The sequence below is a fragment of the Hyperolius riggenbachi genome, chromosome 1 (assembly GCF_040937935.1).
Source record: "Hyperolius riggenbachi isolate aHypRig1 chromosome 1, aHypRig1.pri, whole genome shotgun sequence".
Classification (NCBI taxonomy): domain Eukaryota; kingdom Metazoa; phylum Chordata; class Amphibia; order Anura; family Hyperoliidae; genus Hyperolius; species Hyperolius riggenbachi.
In genome coordinates, this window is record NC_090646.1 from 634,039,777 (window position 1) to 634,059,753 (window position 19,977).

The 19,977-nt window shown below is 44.4% G+C and overlaps 1 protein-coding gene and 1 non-coding gene across 4 annotated transcripts in view; both read left to right on the forward strand.

Moving 5' to 3' along the window:
* Nucleotides 1-19,977, forward strand: part of ZFR (zinc finger RNA binding protein) — a 95,356-nt gene that overhangs the window by 27,934 nt on the left and 47,445 nt on the right. For all 3 annotated transcript variants that reach the window (XM_068251255.1, XM_068251252.1, XM_068251254.1), the window contains exons 3-5: nt 10,205-10,286; nt 15,660-15,942; nt 19,605-19,749. In XM_068251255.1, the coding sequence (XP_068107356.1) occupies nt 10,205-10,286; nt 15,660-15,942; nt 19,605-19,749 (510 nt within the window). The remainder of the gene's footprint in view (nt 1-10,204; nt 10,287-15,659; nt 15,943-19,604; nt 19,750-19,977) is intronic.
* Nucleotides 10,377-10,510, forward strand: LOC137532841 (small nucleolar RNA SNORA66). The gene has a single exon (XR_011024026.1). It is a non-coding gene; the product is annotated as a small nucleolar RNA SNORA66 (small nucleolar RNA).

Below are 19,977 nucleotides of genomic sequence, written 5' to 3' on the forward strand. Positions count from 1 at the left end.
CACACAGATAACTAGGCTGTGTTGCTTTTTCTTTTTCTATGCCTGAAAGAGTTAAGGATCAGGACAATTTCTGTACAGTTCAGACTTTAACTTAAAGAGAGTTAACTCTCTTTGATAAGGAATTACAGCCATAAAACACTTTCCTGGCACAAAATGGCTTCTGAAAGTAGGAAAGAGATTAAAAAAAGGGCCCAATAGTTCATAGATTTTAGCTCTGGCATACTTCAATGACTGTGTCATTGAGCAGAGACGATGAAACAGTAAAAACCTAAAAAGTAGATCTATGCCTGGTACACGCGATGCAATTCCATGTCAGACGGGTCGAATTGATTTCCAGCTGATTTCCGATTTGTTTTTCTGATAGATACTTTATAGAAGTGATCAGAAATCATTTCCCTCCTATCTGATGGGAAATTGCATGGTGTGTACCAGGCAATAAATATAAAACTGTGGAAAATCTTAGTTCTTTTTGAGGAGGATAGATACAATTGTTTATCTCATGAGTTTTTCACCTCCAGTATTCCTTTGTTTCATTTTCTTGTATCTGTGTTTACTTTTTGGGAGAGGGAGAATACTTGGCACAGTGGTCCATTCATTTCCCCACTGCAGATGTTTATATATTTGCTCGCAGTGGGGTTGGTGTACAAGATTCTAATTCTGGGATTGCACTGATGTTATGCATCTTGACAATGGCCCGATCCTGTGCAGGAGATGGAGCATCTGATTGGACCGTTTCCAAGCTGCAGGACATTTGTATCCACTATGAATTACTTGCATGTCATTGCCTACCCCTAAAGCTCCATACATGTGCTCGACTGGTATCGTTACAAACGAGATCTCCGCCACTGAACTCTCCTCTTATTAAACACATTTTTAGCAACCTGGAATGGAGTATTCTGGCTGGAACTCTCACCATATAGTCATTTATTGCTATTGATTGATTTCCCTCCTCTCAAAAATCACCAGCTGCAGAAGTTTTAAAGTCCCATAGCAGCCGACAGTCTGATTAATGCTATTGGAAGAAGTCTGATAAACAAATTGCTTGTTGGGTTGTACTGTGGAAAAAGTTTAGTTGTTGCACAGCAGAAACGTAAGTGTCATTTTACACAATACTTTTTTGGTTCAACAATTGGATGAGCAGTTGCTGCTGTTGTCATCTTAGGCCACCTTCACACTGGGAATCGCAAAATCGGTAGTGTTTTGGAAAGCGATTTTTCCACTGTACAGTAAAGCGATTCAGGAGCAATTGAGCAATTGCATTTTGCGATTCTATAAGATTGAAATGCAATTGCTCCAAAATCGCTAAGAAATGCTGCATGCAGTGCTTTTGTTATTTCAGCAAATCGCTGGCGATTGGCAAGTATGAACACTGCCATACACATTACATTGCAGTAGCGCTTTTTCTAGCGATCGCTAGTGATTGAAAAGTCTGCTGAAATTGCTAGTAAAATGTTCCAGTGTGAATGAGGCCTTAATCTAGCTACTATCATCATCATTGGGCAGCTTGTTGCTGCAGGCACAGTGAGCTGTAGGTGTTGGCAGCTTCAGTGGTTACCATTGGTAGGAATGAACGAGCAGATCAGGTCATTGGGCGCTACAATTAGTAGGCGTCTAATAGACCCCCCCCCCCCCTCTTAATTAGGCTTTTTTCCATCTTCAAAAAGGCCCTCAAAACTCACCTTTTTACTCTGGCCTACCCCCCTCACTAGTGCTCTAAACCAGCAGCTGAACTCTGGCCCTTACCTTTTGTGTCCCCAACCTCACCCTCTAGTTTATAAGCCTTTAGGCAGGGTCCTCCTCCTTATGTCTCCTACCTGTTCATGCACCTCCATTACCGTACACCCATCTTATGGATCTGAGTGAACTCTTGAGTGAACGCGACTTGCCTAATCTCCTTTTCTTATATTCCTGTATTGTCTTATCGCTGTATGTCACCCCTAAATATTGTCTGTGACCTTAACTAATGTACAGCTCTGTGTAATATGTTGGCGCTTATTAAATTAAATGTGATTTATTGGAAGTTGGGGGCCCAGGCCGTGAGTTTGATGCACTTCTATCCTATCAGCTGCTGCTTGGGAAATGTTGTGGCCGATTGTAGATTGGCTACAAAAGGTGGTCATTTGGGTGTCAGACTTAGTGTTGGTTATAACGAGAGTTAGGCATCTGGGAGGAGGGATTAGAAGAGGGGGTTAGTATAAGCCTCTAGGAACCTCGAAGGGTTAGTGTGACAATGGGTGCTGGGTTAGTCTATAGTAAAATATCTTTTATATAAATTACTGATAATTTTACTGTTTGTACTACTCAGCGCCCAACTCACATGGTGGCATCGCCACACATACTCATGAATGGGCATAGTTTTGCAAGAAGCTAAACTGTACCCATGTATGTTCAAGGAGGGGAAAGTGCTGGAAGGCTTAGCACAGAGTAATACTGACAAGAGTGCAGCTAGAATTAGTGCAAAGCGGAAGTGCAAAGGACAAATGTGGATATGATGGACGTGTGAACTAACGCATTGGAAAGCAAGGGTCCAGTCTGCACGTCTGTTAATCTGCTGCTGTCCAAGCTGTGAGATGGACCTCGTGTGAACTGAGCCTACTTGTTATGGAAGATGCTGCTTCCGGTACCCAATAAGTTTTAACTGGGTGAGGAGGCACCATATTTTCTGTGACTTTAAAACTGTACAGGGTTTCCTCAGCTCCCTGTGACTGTAGTAGCCTGTCTCATGTCCCAAGTTTGGAATTCAGAGTGGGGGGGGGGAGGACTTATCAACCGTGTATAAAATTAAATTTGAGCAGATGGTGGGTGAATTATCTCCCTAATGTCCTAGTATCGGTTTTAATTGCTGGTTTAATAGCTGGGGGATTGACATCATGACTGCGTAGAAGAATATTGAACCTTAAGTATACTTCACTGATTGGGAATACATCATTAGTTCCTTTCCTAGGCCAGAAAAATGTTTGGGGCTTACCAGTATTTCTGTAAATCTTGTTAATGTGATTAATGCTTAACCACTTTGTCCTCCTTGACGTATAAAAACGTCAAGGAGGACAGGCGCGCTCCCGCGGCCGATCGCGCGCGTGCACGCGCACTCCCGGCCGCGGAGTCGGTAGCCACGGAATCAATGTGTCGGGCTATGGAGCCCGATCATTGATTCCTCTCCCCCGCTGAAAAAGCGACAGCTTCTCTCGGAAGCTTCGCTCTTTCTGAAGCTGTGTCCCTCTAAGCGTACATTGTACGCTTAGAGTGACGTCATGTAAAAAAAATCGAGATTGCCATCTTGTGGCCAAAAAGTAAAACTACAAGTAAATACCCAAAAAGATTACACTACACCAATATTTCCCCAAATAAAACACTTTTATATCCCACCCTCCCAAAAATGCCCACATAAAATGTTTAATAAAAAAAAACAAAAACATTACTATAAAAAAAAAACACATAAATATTTACCTAAGGGTCTAAACTTTTTAAATATCTATGTAAAGATGAAATATTTCTCTCTATTTTTTTTTTATAAGCTTGTAAATAGTGATAGATGCAAAACGGAAAAAATGCTCTTCTATCTCCAAATAAAATATTGTCGCGATACATTGTGATAGGGACATAATTTAAATGGTGAAATAACCGTGACAAATGGGCAATAACAATACGTGGGTTTTAATTATGGAGGCATGTATTATTTTAAAACTATAATGGCCGAAAACTGACAAATAATGAATTTTTTCATTTTTTTTCTTATTCTTCCTGTTAAAATGCATTTACAGTAAAGTGGCTCTTAGCAAAATGTACCCCCCAAAGAAAGCCTAATTGGTGGCGGAAAAAACAAGCTATAGATCAGTTCATTGTGATAAGTAGTGATAAAGTTATAGGCTAATGAATGGGAGGTGAACATTGCTCGGATGCATAAGCTGAAAACGACTGAGATGTTAAGTGGTTAAAGAGTACCTCCAGTGAAAATTATAATAAACAAAAGTACTTGATTTTTAAAATAATTATGTATAAATGATGTAGTCAGTGTTTGCCCATTATAAAATCTTTCCTCTCCCTAATTTACATTCTGACATTGATCACATGGTGACATTTTTACTGCTGGCAGGTAATGTCACTGGAAGGAGATGCTGCTTAGCTTTTTTTTTTTTTTTTTCTCCCGCCGACGAGCACAGGATGCGCACGGCCGCGCAACCGCACTTCTATTTGTCTAGTTAGACGAATAATTACACCAATGCCGGCGGCGGGTAACAGCACATCGGAAGAGGACGGCGCGGGACATTCCAGCTGCAGGGGGCTGATAGAAGCCCCAGGTAAGTGGCAGTTTTTCTTTTTTAAAACGTCAACAGAACCCCTTTAAAAATGAATTTCAGCAAATGGATAAATTTTGTAGAGAAGTCTGAACTGCATTACATCCCATGTGATATGTAATTCTGTTAAAGGACTAAACTCTTAAAGGACTTCTGAGGTGAATGGCAAAAATCCATTTTTACTCACTTTAGGGTTCTTCCAGCCCCCATCAGCAGTCTCAGTCCCTCACCACAACTTCGGTGGTACTTGGTGTCCCTGCTCTCTGCCTGTAATGATCGCGACCCACCGGCGGGGTCGGCTCTTCTGCACCTGCAGTGCCTGCGCATCCACGTCATCCGATGCGTACTGCACCTGACCTGCGCACAACTGACGAGCCAGCAGGTCGCGATCATTATGGGCGGACAGCGGGGACACAGAGGACCACCAGAGCTGTGGCGAGGGACTGAGACAGCTGCTAGGGGCTCGCAGAAGCCCCAGATGAGTAATAGTCTTGCCCTTCGCCTCCTTAAAGTCCTTTAATGCATGCATACTCCATGGATGTGTTTTGTAATAAACCTTATGCTAGGCATACACGGCTCGATTTTGCCGCTCGATTCACCTGCTCGATTGTTTCTCCACTTGATTCAGCAGTCAATTCTCTTATCTTCCGCTCAATTTTCCTATCTTTTTCCATCCACTTCAATCCGTAATTGAGCGGCGAAACAATTGGGCGGGCGATCGGACATGTCGGAAATTATCCATCGAGCCATCTTAATGGCTCAAAATTGAGCCGTGTATTCCCAGCATTAGGCCCAGTGTACACCACGCAGTTTCTTGTCAGATCGACTGGTCGATTTGATAATTTCCAACTGGTTGGATCAACTCTCGAACGGTTTTCCATTAACTATCGACTTGCCGCACTGCAGTGCACCACCTATAGCAATGTTCAGTGTGGATGGTGCATTGAGGTACAATGGCGTGCAGTATGGTAACCCACGGCATCCAGTGCATGCAAAACATGCTCCCGTGTTCTCCACAGAATTTTTTCCCAGCTGGGTGGCATGAAAAAGTAGCCGGGTGGGATGCAACAGGGGAATGCAAGGCCGTTGCAGCTCTGCTTACAGAAAAGGAGGAAGAGGAGGTGAGCCAATGACAGCCTGGTGCTCACCAAAACTAGCCGGGTGGCGCATCCTGCTAAAGCTGGCCACTAATGGTCCAATTTCTAGCGAAAAATCGTTCGAGCGATCAGAAATTTTGATCGAACGAAAAATCGTTCACTACACCGTCAACTAACCAATCTTTTCTTCCTATCTATCACGACCACCAAGAAAATCCAAATTTTCGTTCGACGAAAATTCATTCGGGCGACATTTTTTTCACTCGTTCATAATCGATTGTGTCCACCAATGGAGATTATTTACAACCAATCCGATCAGAATTTCTGATCGCTCGAACGATTTTTCACTAGGAATTGGACCGTTAGTGGCCAGCTTAAAAGAGCTTGGGGAGAACCCCTCGTTAACAGGTACAGTGAAGCATACTTTACTGTATGCAACACAATGTGCAGGTATCATGTAGGCCACTCTCCCGATCTGTTGCGGTTGCTGCTGTCACAAGGAACTGTGAACGTGGCCTTAGTCCACAGGTGGGGAACTCCAGACCTGGAGGGCCAGATCCATGCCAGTGTTTAGGATGGACTGAGAAAGAAAGGAAGGTGTTCTACCTGATGGACCATATCTTTCCTGATTCAGACCCATCAATTCATTTGAGCTGTATCAAAAATGTGTGAGGATCTCTGCCCTCGTAGGACTCATTTGACATCCCTGCGGCTTAGTCATATGTAAATTTTGTTTCTAACCATTCATTAATTCGTAGGTTTTTTTTTTTCTTAACATCATTGCAGCTCTCCAAGATGGGCTGTGGGGACATGGAAGCTTTCTAAAGAGCTGGACTCCTTAGGACTGGTTGGGAATGTCTGTACTGAGCTCAGTGGTATGAAGTGTGAAACAGTAGCACACAGTGCAGACATTCTTTCACAGTCATAAATTCACAAATCCAGAACTTGGTAGATAACGCTGTCACTGCACTGTTTGTAAACTGCCAGCACATATATGAGATGTGGGGAGAAGCAGTGTTACTACTCTAAAAAACAAAACTCCAGTGGAAAGATGTAGAACTGTCTATTTCCACTAGGATGTTACATTTCGCGTATGGTTTTTCCCATATGCAAATGATCAAATTTTTTTATTCTGCAACTTTTTGCATGCGTGTAAAGGTGGCCATAAATTATTTAAAACAAAAAAACAAGATTTTGATCTTAGATTATTTTATCAAACCTACACAATTCAATTTTCAAAGAAATCAACCTTATTTTCCCAACAGATTTTTTTGGGAAAACTGAATAATCGATTTTTTTTTTCTGCTCTATTTGATCGTTTTGATCGAATTAACTGGAAAATCAAACCATTTAATTGTATAGTGTATGGGCACCTTTACAATCATTACGTTGTGGAATAGATGAGTGGTGCAGAAATGTAGCTGCAAGATTTTTAGATCACCCTTTTACCACAGGGTAGTGCTATACGTCCATAAGTAAATAAAACTTTGAAAAGATTACTTAAGGGGCCCATACACTTAACTATTTTCCCGCCGATATACAGCAGATTCGATCACTGATCGAATCTGCTGTGAAATAGTTGCGCAAACGCTGACAGAACGATCGATTTCCGTCCGAAATCAATCGTTCCCGTCGATCCGTCCGTGCGGAAGATTTCGCTCGATAGCGGCGTTCGAATGCCTGACGACCGACGCTAGCGGCAATACATTACCTGCTCCGGCTGGCACGTGTCCCCTGGTCTCCGCTGTCCATTCTCCTTGCTCGGCTCCTCCAGCTTCACTGAACTTCCTTTCCCGGCAGGAAGTTCAAACAGTAGAGCGCCCTCTACTGTTTAAACTTCCCTGGTAGGAAGTTCAGTGAAGCTGGAGCCGAGTGCGGAGAAGGGACAGCGGAGACCAGGGGACACGTGCCAGCCGGAGCAGGTAATGTATGTGGGGGGGGGGGGGGCGGCGGCAGCAGCGGCAGCTTCACAGATGGTGATCGGTTTCATGCTGAAATCGATTCACAATCTGTTTGCAGTAAAGGCAGCCATACGATCCCTCTCTGATCAGATTCGATCAGAGAGGGATCTATCTGTTGGTCGATCTGATGGCAAATCGACCAGTGTATGACCACCTTTATGTGATGGGGGGTGTTGCCTATCTAATGAGTTGCGGTGTTTGGCTGGTCACCCTGGAGCTTAATTAGTACTAGCAGTTGCTGTTGCTAAAGGAACAAGGCTGTAGTATACATATTCCTGTTTTTCTACAAGATCATATTATAGAAGATGCTTTAAAGAGAAACCGTGACCAAGAATTGAACTTCATCCCAATCAGTAGCTGATACTCCCTTTCCGATGAGAATTCTATTCCTTTTCACAAATTGATCATCAGGGGGCTCTGTATGGCTGATGATGTGGTGAAACTCCTCCCACAGTGTGATGTCAGGACTATGGTTCCGACATACTGTGGGAGCCTTGTTGCATTGTGGGAAATAACAGCGGTTTTCAACTGCCAAAACAGCAAGCAGCATCGCCTTCCACTGACATCACCTGCCAGCAGTAAAAATGTCACCATGTGATAAATGTCAGAATGTAAATCAGGTAGAGGGAAGCTTTTACAATGGGCAAAGTAAAAATTAAGCACTTTTTTTTTTTTATTACATTACTTTCACTGGAGTTCCTCTTTAACCACTTGAGGACCCACCCTTTACCCCCCCTTAACGACCAGCGCTGTTGTAGCTGATCTGTGCTGGGTGGGCTCTGCAGCCCCCAGCACAGATCAGCGTGCAGGCAGAGCGACCAGATCGCCCCCCTTTTTTCCCCACTAGGGGGATGATGTGCTGGGGGGGTCTGATCGCTCCTGCCTGCGGGTGTTGCGGGGGGGGGGGGGGGGGCACCTCAAAGCCCCCCTCCGCGGCGAAAATCCTCCCCCTCCCTCTCCTACCTGGCCCCCCCTGGAGATCCGGGCTGCACAGGACGCTATCCGTCCTGTGCAGCCAGTGACGGGACGTCCCCTGTCACATGGCGGCGATCCCCGGCCGCTGATTGGCCGGGGATCGCCGATCTGCCTTACGGCGCTGCTGCGCAGCAGCGCCGTACAAATGTAAACAAAGCGGATTATTTCCGCTTGTGTTTACATTTAGCCTGCGAGCCGCCATCGGCGGCCCGCAGGCTATTCACGGAGCCCCCCGCCGTGAATTGACAGGAAGCAGCCGCTCGCACGAGCGGCTGCTTCCTGATTAATCAGCCTGCAGCTGGCGACGCAATACTGCGTCGCTGGTCCTGCAGCTGCCACTTTGCCGACGCGCGTTATGAGTGCGCGGTCGGCAAGTGGTTAAGTCCAAGTCAAGTATGCCTGACTAGAGGCAAAGCTGCCTAAGGCCTGGTACCCACTGGGAGCGATTTTGCCTCGCTCACAATTTGCCGGCAATCTAAGTGATACACCAGTGGATATCTATAGGGATGTCCTATGAGCAGCGTAAAACGCTTCCTGCAGCATTTTGGGAGCGATCACATCCGTGGCCGCAGTAGCCAAATCCTGATTCCGCTCTAGGAATCGCTGTTAAATCACAACACTTCTGTGATTTGCTGCAAAGCCCATAGTGGGTCCTGGGCCTAATGCTGGGAATACACAGTACATTTGTACCGCTCGATTGAGCCATTTAGACGACTCTTATTTAATAATTTCCGACATGTCCGATCACCCGCCCGATCGATTCCGTGCTCGATATTGCATGGGGACAATGGAAAAAGATAAGTAAAACGACCAGAAGATGAGCGAATAGCCCGCGGGGTCGAGTGGGGAATCGATCGGGCGGCAGAATCGAGCCGCGGAAACGCACCGTGTATTCCCAGCATAAGGTAACCACAAACGCACATTTGAGCTGGATTCGCAAACCCTTGTGTTGTCTGTCCCTATCCTCTGCTGCCTGACTCCACTGGCTGCATGCTTGTTGAAAGTGTGTGATTTGGAAACCATTTTTCGATCGATTTTTTTGTTGTTGATTTTCTGTACATTTCTATGAATAATCATTTGAAAATCGATTGGAAATCAGATCGGACATCGGACACTGTCCGAAAATTGCATTGTGTGTACCTAGCATTAGTGACCGCGACATAGGAAGTAAATAAAAGTGCATTTATTCTGGGATAAATGTATGACAATGGCACTCCATATTCATTATTCCAGGTTGCTTAAAGGACTTCAGCCGCAAAAATTTTAAAATGGAAAATACATGTAAACACATACAAATAAGTAAATTCCGTCCAGAGTAAAATTAGCCATAAATTACTCTTCTCCTATGTTGCTGTCACTTACAGTAAGTAGTAGAAATCTGACATTACTGACAGATTTTGGACTAGCCCATCGTCTCATGGGGGATTCTCATGGTTTTCTTTATTTTTAAAAGCACTTGAAGGACAGTTTCTCTGCCCAAATGTCAAAGTGTGCAGCAAGCTTGAAGGCTGGCCAGCATCTTTGTATAAATCTTTTTCAGGGAATGTCTTTATGAAGAATAAAGGCCATGCTGAGAATCCCCCATGAAGAGATGGACTAACCCAAAACCTGTCGGTAATGTCAGATTCCTACTACCTACTGTAAGTGACAGCAATATAGGAGAAAAGTAATTTATGGCTCATTTTACTCTGGAAGAAATGTACTTATTTGTATGTGTTTTAAGGTTTAAGACTTTCACAACAGTTCCTCTTTAAGGATCATTTTGTATTTCTGCCTTGATAACCCTTTTAATTTTACAGAGATGCAAAACTTTGACCATTTTAGTTGTTGACAGTACATATTATATTCCTTAATAACATATTTATTTTCCATTCAGTGCCCAGCCGGCTTGGTGAAGAAGCCAAAATGGCTACCGGCAACTACTTTGGTTTTACCCACGGTGGTGCCGCCCAGTACAGGTAATAACTACATATGTGTATCAAATATTAAAAACTCTTGTTTTACCCCTGCTTTTCTGTGGTGGGGCTGCCAGAGTGGAATGATGAATTTTGCAAACAAGATCACTAGCACAGCATGTCCGTTGCTGAAGCAAGGGGAACCATGTTTGCTAAAGTAAGCCGGGATGTAGAAGCAATCGGTCCGCAGATGTGGCTGTGATCAAAGCTTCTATGCCTGGACATAGCTGACCTGCAGGCTACAGCATACAGCCAAAGGAACAACCGGAAAAATTGTTAGTGGTTGTGGCTCTTCAAAACTATGACAAGAAAATGGACCTTTTGTGTTTCTGTTGGGCTGATTTCCTGTTGAGCCTGAAAAGCTCTCCAGTGTCCTGGCCAGAGACAAAATGTACTGCATTTCTCGGACTATAAGATGCACTTTCCCCCCCAAAAAAACTGCCTGGTGGCGATATCCCGTACACTGCGGCATACATACACACTATACAGGTCCGGGTCCTCTGATTCTTGTGAACTTCGTAATTTTTTATTAGTGATTCTTACTGTAACCTCCAGTGCCACTGGTGGTTACAGTAACTGCCACTGATGAGGAAGTACAATGGCCAACAAGAAACTTTATAGCTGCAGGTGACCGCAGTGTTCGGGATATCGCCAGCAGCTGCAGGCAGGAAAATAGGAGCACCTGTAGAAGCAGGACCAGGTAATATCTGAAGTGCTGAGGGGTTAGTGTAGTGTAGCTTAGAGATGGGGGGGGGGGGGGGGGGAGAGTTCATAAGACATCCCTGCAATATATATGCATCAAATTTAGTATTTTTCTTTTTTTACCTCAAAACCTAGGTAGCTCTTATAGTCAGTAGCATCTTATATTCCGATAAATATGAACCTGATTGAATAAGAACCTGACTCTTTGTGCATGTGAACCGCGGCAGGAGGTGTTAACTCCCCCTTGTTGCTGCCTATGGCCGATGTTCTCCGTGTCACATTCCAATTCTAAGCTACTTCCTTGGGCAGAGAGCTGGAATGTAATGTGGAGGGCAGTGCATAGGGGTTGCAAAAAGGGTGAGTCGTCAAACCCTGCCGTATTGCACAATTACGAAAAATTCAGGTTTTGATTGCAAGAATTCAGAGCATGGTTCCGAATTTGAATTTTCAAATTTTAACACATCAACACTGTACATTGGCTGACAGGTGAATCTCCTGTTCTGTTGCCATTTTAGCTGCTTGCACAGCCCCCCCCCCTTTTAAAGAGACACTGAAGTCTGTTTTTTTTTTTACCTTATTTTCTTGTAAAGTCCTCTTAAAGGACTTACGAGGTGACATGAGATAGACGTGTATGTACAGTGCCTAGCACACAAATAACTATGCTGTGTTCCTTTTTTTCTTTCTCTGCCTGAAAAAGTTAAACATCAGGTATGCAAGTATCAATTTCTGTCCGGGTCGGGACCGGGTCGGACTGGGTCAGACTATAGCATAACCCTCACTGATAAGTAATTAAAGCCATAAAACATTTTTCTGTCAGTAAATGGCTTTTAAGAGCAGAAAAGAGATAAAAAGGGTAAATAATTCATAGATTTGAGCTCTGGCATACTCAATGAAGGTGTCATTGAGCAGAGATAATGAAACAGTAAAAACTTAATAACTAGATTTAGATATAAAATAAAACTGTGGGATATCTAAAAGTCATTTTTAGGAGAAGTGGGATAGATATAATGGTTTTTCTCAGAAGTTTATTTTCACCTCGTAAGTCCTTTAAGCATTAAATTCTAAGCTAATTCTCAGCATCCGTGCGGCAGAACGAGTGATTTATGGGCTAGAAATAGCCCTGCAAGGTTCTAGAGCTCGTATATTTTGCTTCCTTGGTAGAGGCTAGGGCTGCACAATACATATGGTTTTAAAATCGATATCTCGATTTGCGGCAAGACTATTTTCTAGTCGTCAAAGTGGCGATTTTTTTTAAAAAATGCGTACAATTTTATGCATGCTGGCTTTTTACGCGTAATATTTTATGCGTTCCATGCGTAAAATTGTTTTTGTTGGCCACGCGGCATGCTTCCTCCTTTCGGCTGGAAGGAGTCAGAGCGGTAGTAAGTAATGTAATGCGGCCAGCACGTTGCTTGTGGAGGAGAAGGATCCGCACATCAGGCACTCCTGTCTCCCGTGGTCACACTGTGTACTGTACACTCACTTCCCAGGATCTGTTATCTCTCCACTATCCTGTCTCCCGTTGTTACAGTGTACAGGCCCATACACACGTTGGATTTTCCCGAACGACAGGTCGTTTGAACGTCCCGTCCAGTTGTCCGCATGCCAAATCGGGCGTTTGTACAGTCCGTTCGGGTGTGTACTGTCTGTCGTTCAAGACCAGTCTTACCACCCGAACGATGGACTGTACACACACCCGATTTGGCGCGCGGACGACTGGACGTTCAAACGACCCGCCCGCGAAAATCCGATGTGTGTGTGTATGGGCCTTACTGCTCATTGCCCAGGATCTGATATCTTTCCACTATCCTGTCGAGCAAACAACTTGGATCACCACCCACTGCCCAGGATCTGCTGTGGTACTCAGCTTTGCATTAATTAATAGCTGCTATTTGGATTGATAAATTCTCAATGCAGTATAATTTATAAACCTGACAGAAAATTACATCATACTATCAATTTGATAGTATGTCATTTTCTGTCAATGCATGTTTGTAAATGTTACTGTACATTGTGAATTTACTGCTAAAGCTTGATTTGAAGAAAATCGTGAAAAAATCGAAATCGCAATTGAAAGGAAAAAATTGCAATTCAATTTTTTTCCTAAAATCCTGCAGGCCTAGTAGAGGCAGAGCTTTGCGCAGTAGCTGTGCCTCCTCTCCAGTCAATCTCCACCTCTCCATGCCCCTCTGTTTTCTTTCACTGAGATTGCTGGGGAGAGTAGTAGATCGGCAGAGATTGACTGGAGAGGAGGCAGAGCTACTGCGCAAAGCTCTGCCTCCCCCGGGCAGCGAAATCTGCGACCTGCAAAGTCATGGTACTTTGCAGGACTTTTTCTGGGCAATAAATGACTAGCTCTGCCGCAGGGATGCGGCGAATCGGCTTAGAATTTAATGCTGAAGAGGACTTAATAAGATAAGGTAAAAGAAACTTGTGTCTCTTTAATCAATTGCAATAGGTGTATTCTGATGACAATCTTTCTCTTCAGGCAATCTTCTGTGCTGCAGCTCTTTCCTCCTAGTACATGCCCACTTCTTGTTATACCTATCCCCTCTCCATAGGACAGAGGATCCACCACATATGTCTGTACAGTGATACCTGAAACTGTCAGCTCTGTGTACGCTTCACAGGAATTCCTTCAACAAGCCACATTGCAGTGTCTACTAACTCGTCACATTTTCCCTAAGGGGTGCAAATTAGAGAAAATGGTGTCTCGATACGATGAGAGATGGAAGGACACCTGAGAATTTGCTGTCTGCAGGTTTTCAAGAACTATTGGGACGAGGAGACCTGATCTGTTCTTGGCTTGTCTTCCTAGATTACCACCTCGCTGATCCAATTACTTGTCTGCCGTGTTACTTCCTGCATAGGGGAGCAGTGTACATCTCTGTGCTATTGCCCTGCCTCGGGAATTCTGTATATGTATTCCATTTACTTGTGCGGTTTCTTCTATAATGGCTTCTTGTATAAATGAGATAAAAAGAATTGGCACTCTTTCTCAATATAGTCCAACTGCTGTCGGAATCTACAAATCCTTTTTGTAAGTGTTGAAATCTTTTAAAACCAGCGCAGTAGTCGTAATAAAACCACGTGCTTGACCATTATGTTGCTCCCAATACTATAAATGTTAAAAGTTTGCCAGCTGTTGACAACTGTCGAAAAAGCTGGTAAGTCTTTAATCATTCTGGTATTGGGAGCACCGTAATGGTTAAGCATGTGGTATATTGACTTCTTGTTTGTTGATATGATTCCCCTCCCCCTGCCCGATTATTACTCTTGGAGTGTATTTCTCATTGTGATTATTGCAGTACTTAAAGGGAATCTGAAGTGAAAATAAACTTATATGATTTTGTATGTGTAGTGCAGCTAAAAGCTCATACACATGTCCACAACCAACCACACAACATGACCAACCGTACAACAAGTTCTTTACCTGACAAGTACGTACACACATGTCAACCAACTAAACAACCAACTCTCATAAATACTGCACACGCAAGCTAATTGACAAACTGCACAACATGTCTGCTTTCAAAAACAACAAAGTTGTTGAAAAGACTTGTACACACATTCCAACCTGCATGATGTTCAGAGTGATCCACCAGTTGCATCTGGCAAACAGCCTGTTATCAGTTGGTCCTCTGGTTGTTTGCCAGCTGTACACACACCCAACTTATCTTCCAACAGATAAGTTTGGAAGATAGTTGGATAGATATGTTTGGTAGGTGTGTGAGTCTTATGCTGAGTACACACGATGCGTTTTTTTCGGTCGATTTTCCATCTGATCGATTTGCCAATCGATTTCCAATTTGATTCGGTTATCTTTTCTTATCTATTTCTATTCACTTCTTATTTTCGATCGATTTTCTGATCGATTTTCATAGATCGGGCATGTCAGAAATGATCTATCAAACAATCAATCTAACGCAATTGTATGCTGTGTACCTAGCATTAAAGTGGACCCGAGATGAACTTTTACTCATTGCATAATTGTGTTCCTTTCATATAGTTTATTGTAGTGTGCGTTTTAAATTGACTAACATTGTAACGCATAAAGCTAGCGTCGGCCGAAAAACTGCGCCTGGGTGCAGTGTAACGCAACGCACAAAAAGGCTGTGTTATATGTGAGAGCTAAAATGAGTCTATGGACTTTCATTTTACCTTGGGTAACGTTGCATTGAAACGCAGAAAATCTGCCCTAATGTGAAAGAGCCCTAACTTTAGATGTGCTTCAAGAGTCCTTTTCCACTAGCTACGATCCGTAGGGAAAAGCGATTCCCTACTAGTGCGTGCCAATTTTTCCACGAAAAATCACCGGATTGCACGATTCTGGTCTTGATCACATTCCTGTTCAACGGCTACGCGGCAAATGGCAATTGCTGCTTGTGTGATTTCAAGCATCAGTAGAAAAGGGTCCCAAGCCTCTGAACCAGTTAGTCTCTGGTGTGTTGTAACCCTATGAGGGCTTTTGACAGGACTCAGCCTCAACTTGTGCGCCACATACTAGTCACAGGGGTATTTTGCTGCTTCATTTCCAGTATAATCATAAGTTAGAATTGCTGCTTGTTGCAAAGATTAATCAGAGGTGTTTGTAGGGTGGTTGTTGTGTGTTATTTATTTTTTTATATTTTTGTCTTGACTGTATTTTTTTTTTCTTCTCCTATGTCTCTTCAGCCAGCAGCCAGCCTCAGGAGTAGCTTATTCTCATCCCACTACTGTGGGGAGTTACACTGTCCACCAAGCCCCAGTGGCGGCTCACACTGTAACGGCAGCCTATGCCCCTGCAGCAGCTACAGTTGCCGTAGCCCGACCCGCTCCTGTCGCTGTGGCAGCTGCTGCGACGGCAGCAGCTTACGGTGGCTACCCAACAGCTCATACAGCAACCGATTACGGATACACGCAGCGGCAGCAGGAGGCTCCTCCCCCACCACCACCTGTTACAACACAGAATTACCAGGTAATGTTACTGGGGATCATCTTGCTTTCCTTGCTCATGCAGCCATTTATTGGTGACATAATAGAAGACAAACGTTAAACTACTTATAAGAATGGGCTGTATAGTCCAACCTGTAAAATACCTGCTACTTTCAGTCAATCATGATTACAGTATAAACTGCAGTGTGACGGAGTGTCTTCACTAGTCAGTACAGATGATTTCTTAAGTGTGCAAGTCAGCTTATACTCCATAGATTCTGATTAAGTGGATTTATCAAGTCCATGTCACACACGGTGAAAATGGAGTCCTGCTGGCGTTCGAATGCTTGAAAGGATGTCCGAATTAGAGTTTGACACCCTTTGGGGTTTTATTAATTGAAACCAGAGACATTTAATATAGCAGCTTTTATACTTACCTGGGGCCTCCTCCAGCCCCCTGCTGGCCCTAGGCTCCATTGCTGCCCCTCTGTTACTCCGCTGTGTCCCCCGGTATATTTCCCAGCTGTGCTTCACCGCGCTTGCATGGCCTGGCCACGCCCCCATGGCCTGGGCTGAGCCATGCATGCACAGAGAAGCGCAACTGGGGAATATACTAGAGGACACCGCAGAGGAAAGGAGGGTTTTTTTCCACTCTGATATCCTTTAAAGCTCATTGTCATTCTTTGGGGTTCTCTTCCTAAAAGTCACATAAGCTTACAGTTGTGAAATGATAGCTGACAACCGTGACAAGATACCGCAGGGAGGAGAGTCCAGCTTGCTATGTAGAAGGATGGGGAGGATAGCAGGCGGCAGTGACCAGATACAGCAGGGAGGAGAGTCCAGCTTGCTATGTAGATGGATGGGGAGGATAACAGACAGCAGTGACCACATACAGCAGGGAGGAGAGCCCAGCTTGCTATGTGGAGGGGGGAGCAGACAGCAGGGAGTAGAATCCAGCTTGCTATGTAGAAGGATAGGGGAGGGAAGCAGACGGCAGTGACCAGATACAGCAGGGAGGAGAGTCCAGCTTGCTATGTAGAAGGATGGGGAGGGAAGCAGACGGCAGTGACCAAATACAGCAGGGAGTAGAGTCCAGCTTGCTATGTAGAAGGATAGGGGAGGGAAGCAGACAGCAGTGACCAGATGCAGCAGGGAAGAGAGTCCAGCTTGCTATGTAGAAGGATAGGAGAGGGAAGCAGACGGCAATGACCAGATACAGCAGGGAGGAGAGCCCAGCTTGCTATGTAGGATAGGGGAGGGAAGCAGATGGCAGTGACCACATACAGCAGGGAGGAGAGTCCAGCTTGCTATGTAGGATAGGGGAGGGAAGCAGATGGCAGTGACCAGATACAGCAGGGAGAAGAGCCCAGCTTGCCATGTAGAGGGATGGGGGAGTAAGGCAGAGGGAAGGCGGTGAGTAAGTGGAGTATCGTGTGGCTGTGAGTTCCTGTGTCAGGAAGCAGAGCTTGGCCTGTGACTGCAGGAAATGTGCTGGGACAGATTGTTGCTATCTGTTCCATATTAATTACACGTTATGCCGTTACATTATTTGAAGATGACATTAATATATTTGCATTCTGTATCTTGTGGCCCTGTCATTGTGCCTGGCACACTCATTACTGCTTCTTATAAAGGTCTCTGCCACACTTGTGCATGATCTGGTCTCTGCTGTTCACAGGATTAAAAGTGTATTTGAAGTGAGGTCAAAACATATTAAACTGAAGAGGTCACCATGTACGGTGGTTATTGTACTTGCCTACAACTTTCACACACTCCTCCTCCTTCATAATGTAATGCCATCTCATGGATGTAAGTCTGTTTAAACTTGGCTGGCAATACCAACAAGCAGACCCCCAGTTGCTGTACATTCTGCATGGATATGGCCACTTTGTGCCACCCATCCACACTGAGGGTACAGGCAGAAGGTTGAAGTCTGGCAGGGGAACATGGGTAGAGCGTGTAATGCATTAAAACCCAACTTCTTGAAAACTATAAGGCTTACAATTGTACGGGAAAGGCTATGGATTTTTCCTTTTAAAATACCAGTTGCCTGACCCTCCTGATAACTTGTCTCTTAATACGTTTAGCAACAGCCCCTCAACAAGCATGCAGATCATGTGCTCTGACTGAAGTCAGACTGGATTAGCTGCATGCTTATTTCAGGTGTGTGATTTAGCCACTACTGCAGCCAAAGAGATCAGCAGGTCTGCAAGCAACTGGTATTGTTTAAAAGGAAACATCCATATCCCTCTCAGTTAAGGTTCCCTACTAGAAGAGGTTTGCAGTCAGTACTGGAGACCAGGAGGACACGGGAAGTTACCGATAAACTTTAACTACTTGAGGACCGCCTCATGCCAATTGGTGTGCAGTCCTGGGGGCGGAGATTGTGCATGCGCATCTCCACATGAATTACAGAGCTGAGTCGAGCCATGAGTCTCCCAGCGACGATCTGTTAGGCGGCGCTGTCTTTTATCACTGTCAGCGCTGCGATCTAAGGCAGCGCTGTACTGGGGACAGGTGTGTGACACGGCTGTCCCCCTGGTAGGCTCGGGGGTGATCCGATATTATAGGCTGAAGCCTATGACAGCCGATCACAGTGATTGGCTGGCAAGCTTATAAAAATAAACAAAAAGGACATTATTATTTATATATAATCCTATAATTTATATAAAAAAAAAAATATTGGGGGAGCGATCAGACCCCACCAACAGAAATCTCTGGTGGGGAGAAAGGGGGGGGGGATCTTGTGCTGAGTTGTGCAGCCCTGCAGAGAGGCCTTAAAGCTGCAGTGGCCAATTTATTGAAAAATTACCTGCTCTTTAGGGGGTTTAACACTGCGGTCCTCAAGTGGTTAATATTTACTTTTTTTGCCCCCCTGGCAGTCAATTTGCTTTGAAAAATGGTTAGTGTTTTTGCATTGTCATGAGCTTGTCACTTGTCATGAAGTTGGCAGTTGTAGAGATAAGACAGACCACATATTCAATATGAAACGTGTGCATCTGATAAGACATTTGTATACAAGTTTAAAGAGTACCTGTTGTGAGGGGGGGAAAAAGTGCACCTAGGGGGTCTTACCTCAGGAGCGGGAAGCCTCTGGATACTAATGAGGCTTCCCTTGTCGTCCTTTAGCATCCCCGATCCAGCTCTAGCCCCTGTGGATCTAATTTGGGTGGAAAATCTTATTTCATCTCTCTCTCATTTGACCTCAAGTTCTCTGAGGATTTTGGCCTATCCTGCATCCAACTGGACACTGTTGTCATGGTTACAAAGAAGCGTAATAAACAACTACAGATAGAAATTACATTTAGTGAAGCAGTCCTTTTGGAAAGCTCCTACTTTGAGGCTCATGTTCATAATTAAGAGCACTCTGCTGCCAAGCCCACTCCTGTACCAGAAAACACTTGTAGAAAGAACCAGCATAGCTCATTTCTGACTCTTTATTTATTTTCAATGTTATTTTTTTTTTAATTTATGAGCACTAGAAAGAGGATAGTAAGGCCTCACCCTGACTAGCCACTGTCACAGGTTCAACATTGTTCCCCCATTGCAGGGTTAATAATGCATATGTTGTCATTTGTTATTTGATCTGTTTCATATTCATTATTGAACAGCCTGTTGTACTTGTTTAGGTAACTTGCATGTAGGGGCTGCTCTCCCACCAGCTTTCTTGGGTTTCTATAATTGCTCTGGTTTCTGTCTCTGCAGGACTCCTACTCCTATGTCAGGTCCACAGCTCCTGCTGTAGCGTATGACAGCAAGACTTACTACCAGCAGCCAACAGCAACCGCTGCTGCTGTAGCTGCAGCAGCTCAACCTCAACAATCTGTGGCTGAATCCTACTACCAGACAGGTAGGTTGTCTAACATATACGGAGTCTAAGGTTTCATCACTAAGGCCTGGGACCCATAGGAGGAGCGCTTACAGACACACTTTGGAATTGTTGGCTGTTCCAAAAGTGCAAGGCTAATGGAAGTCAATTGGAGTGATTCCACAGGAGCAGGTCTTAGAGCATTTTTACAGGGTTTTTGTTTCCCATGAGCAAGTCATTTAAAGTGGTATAAAACGCAGCATTTCTTCT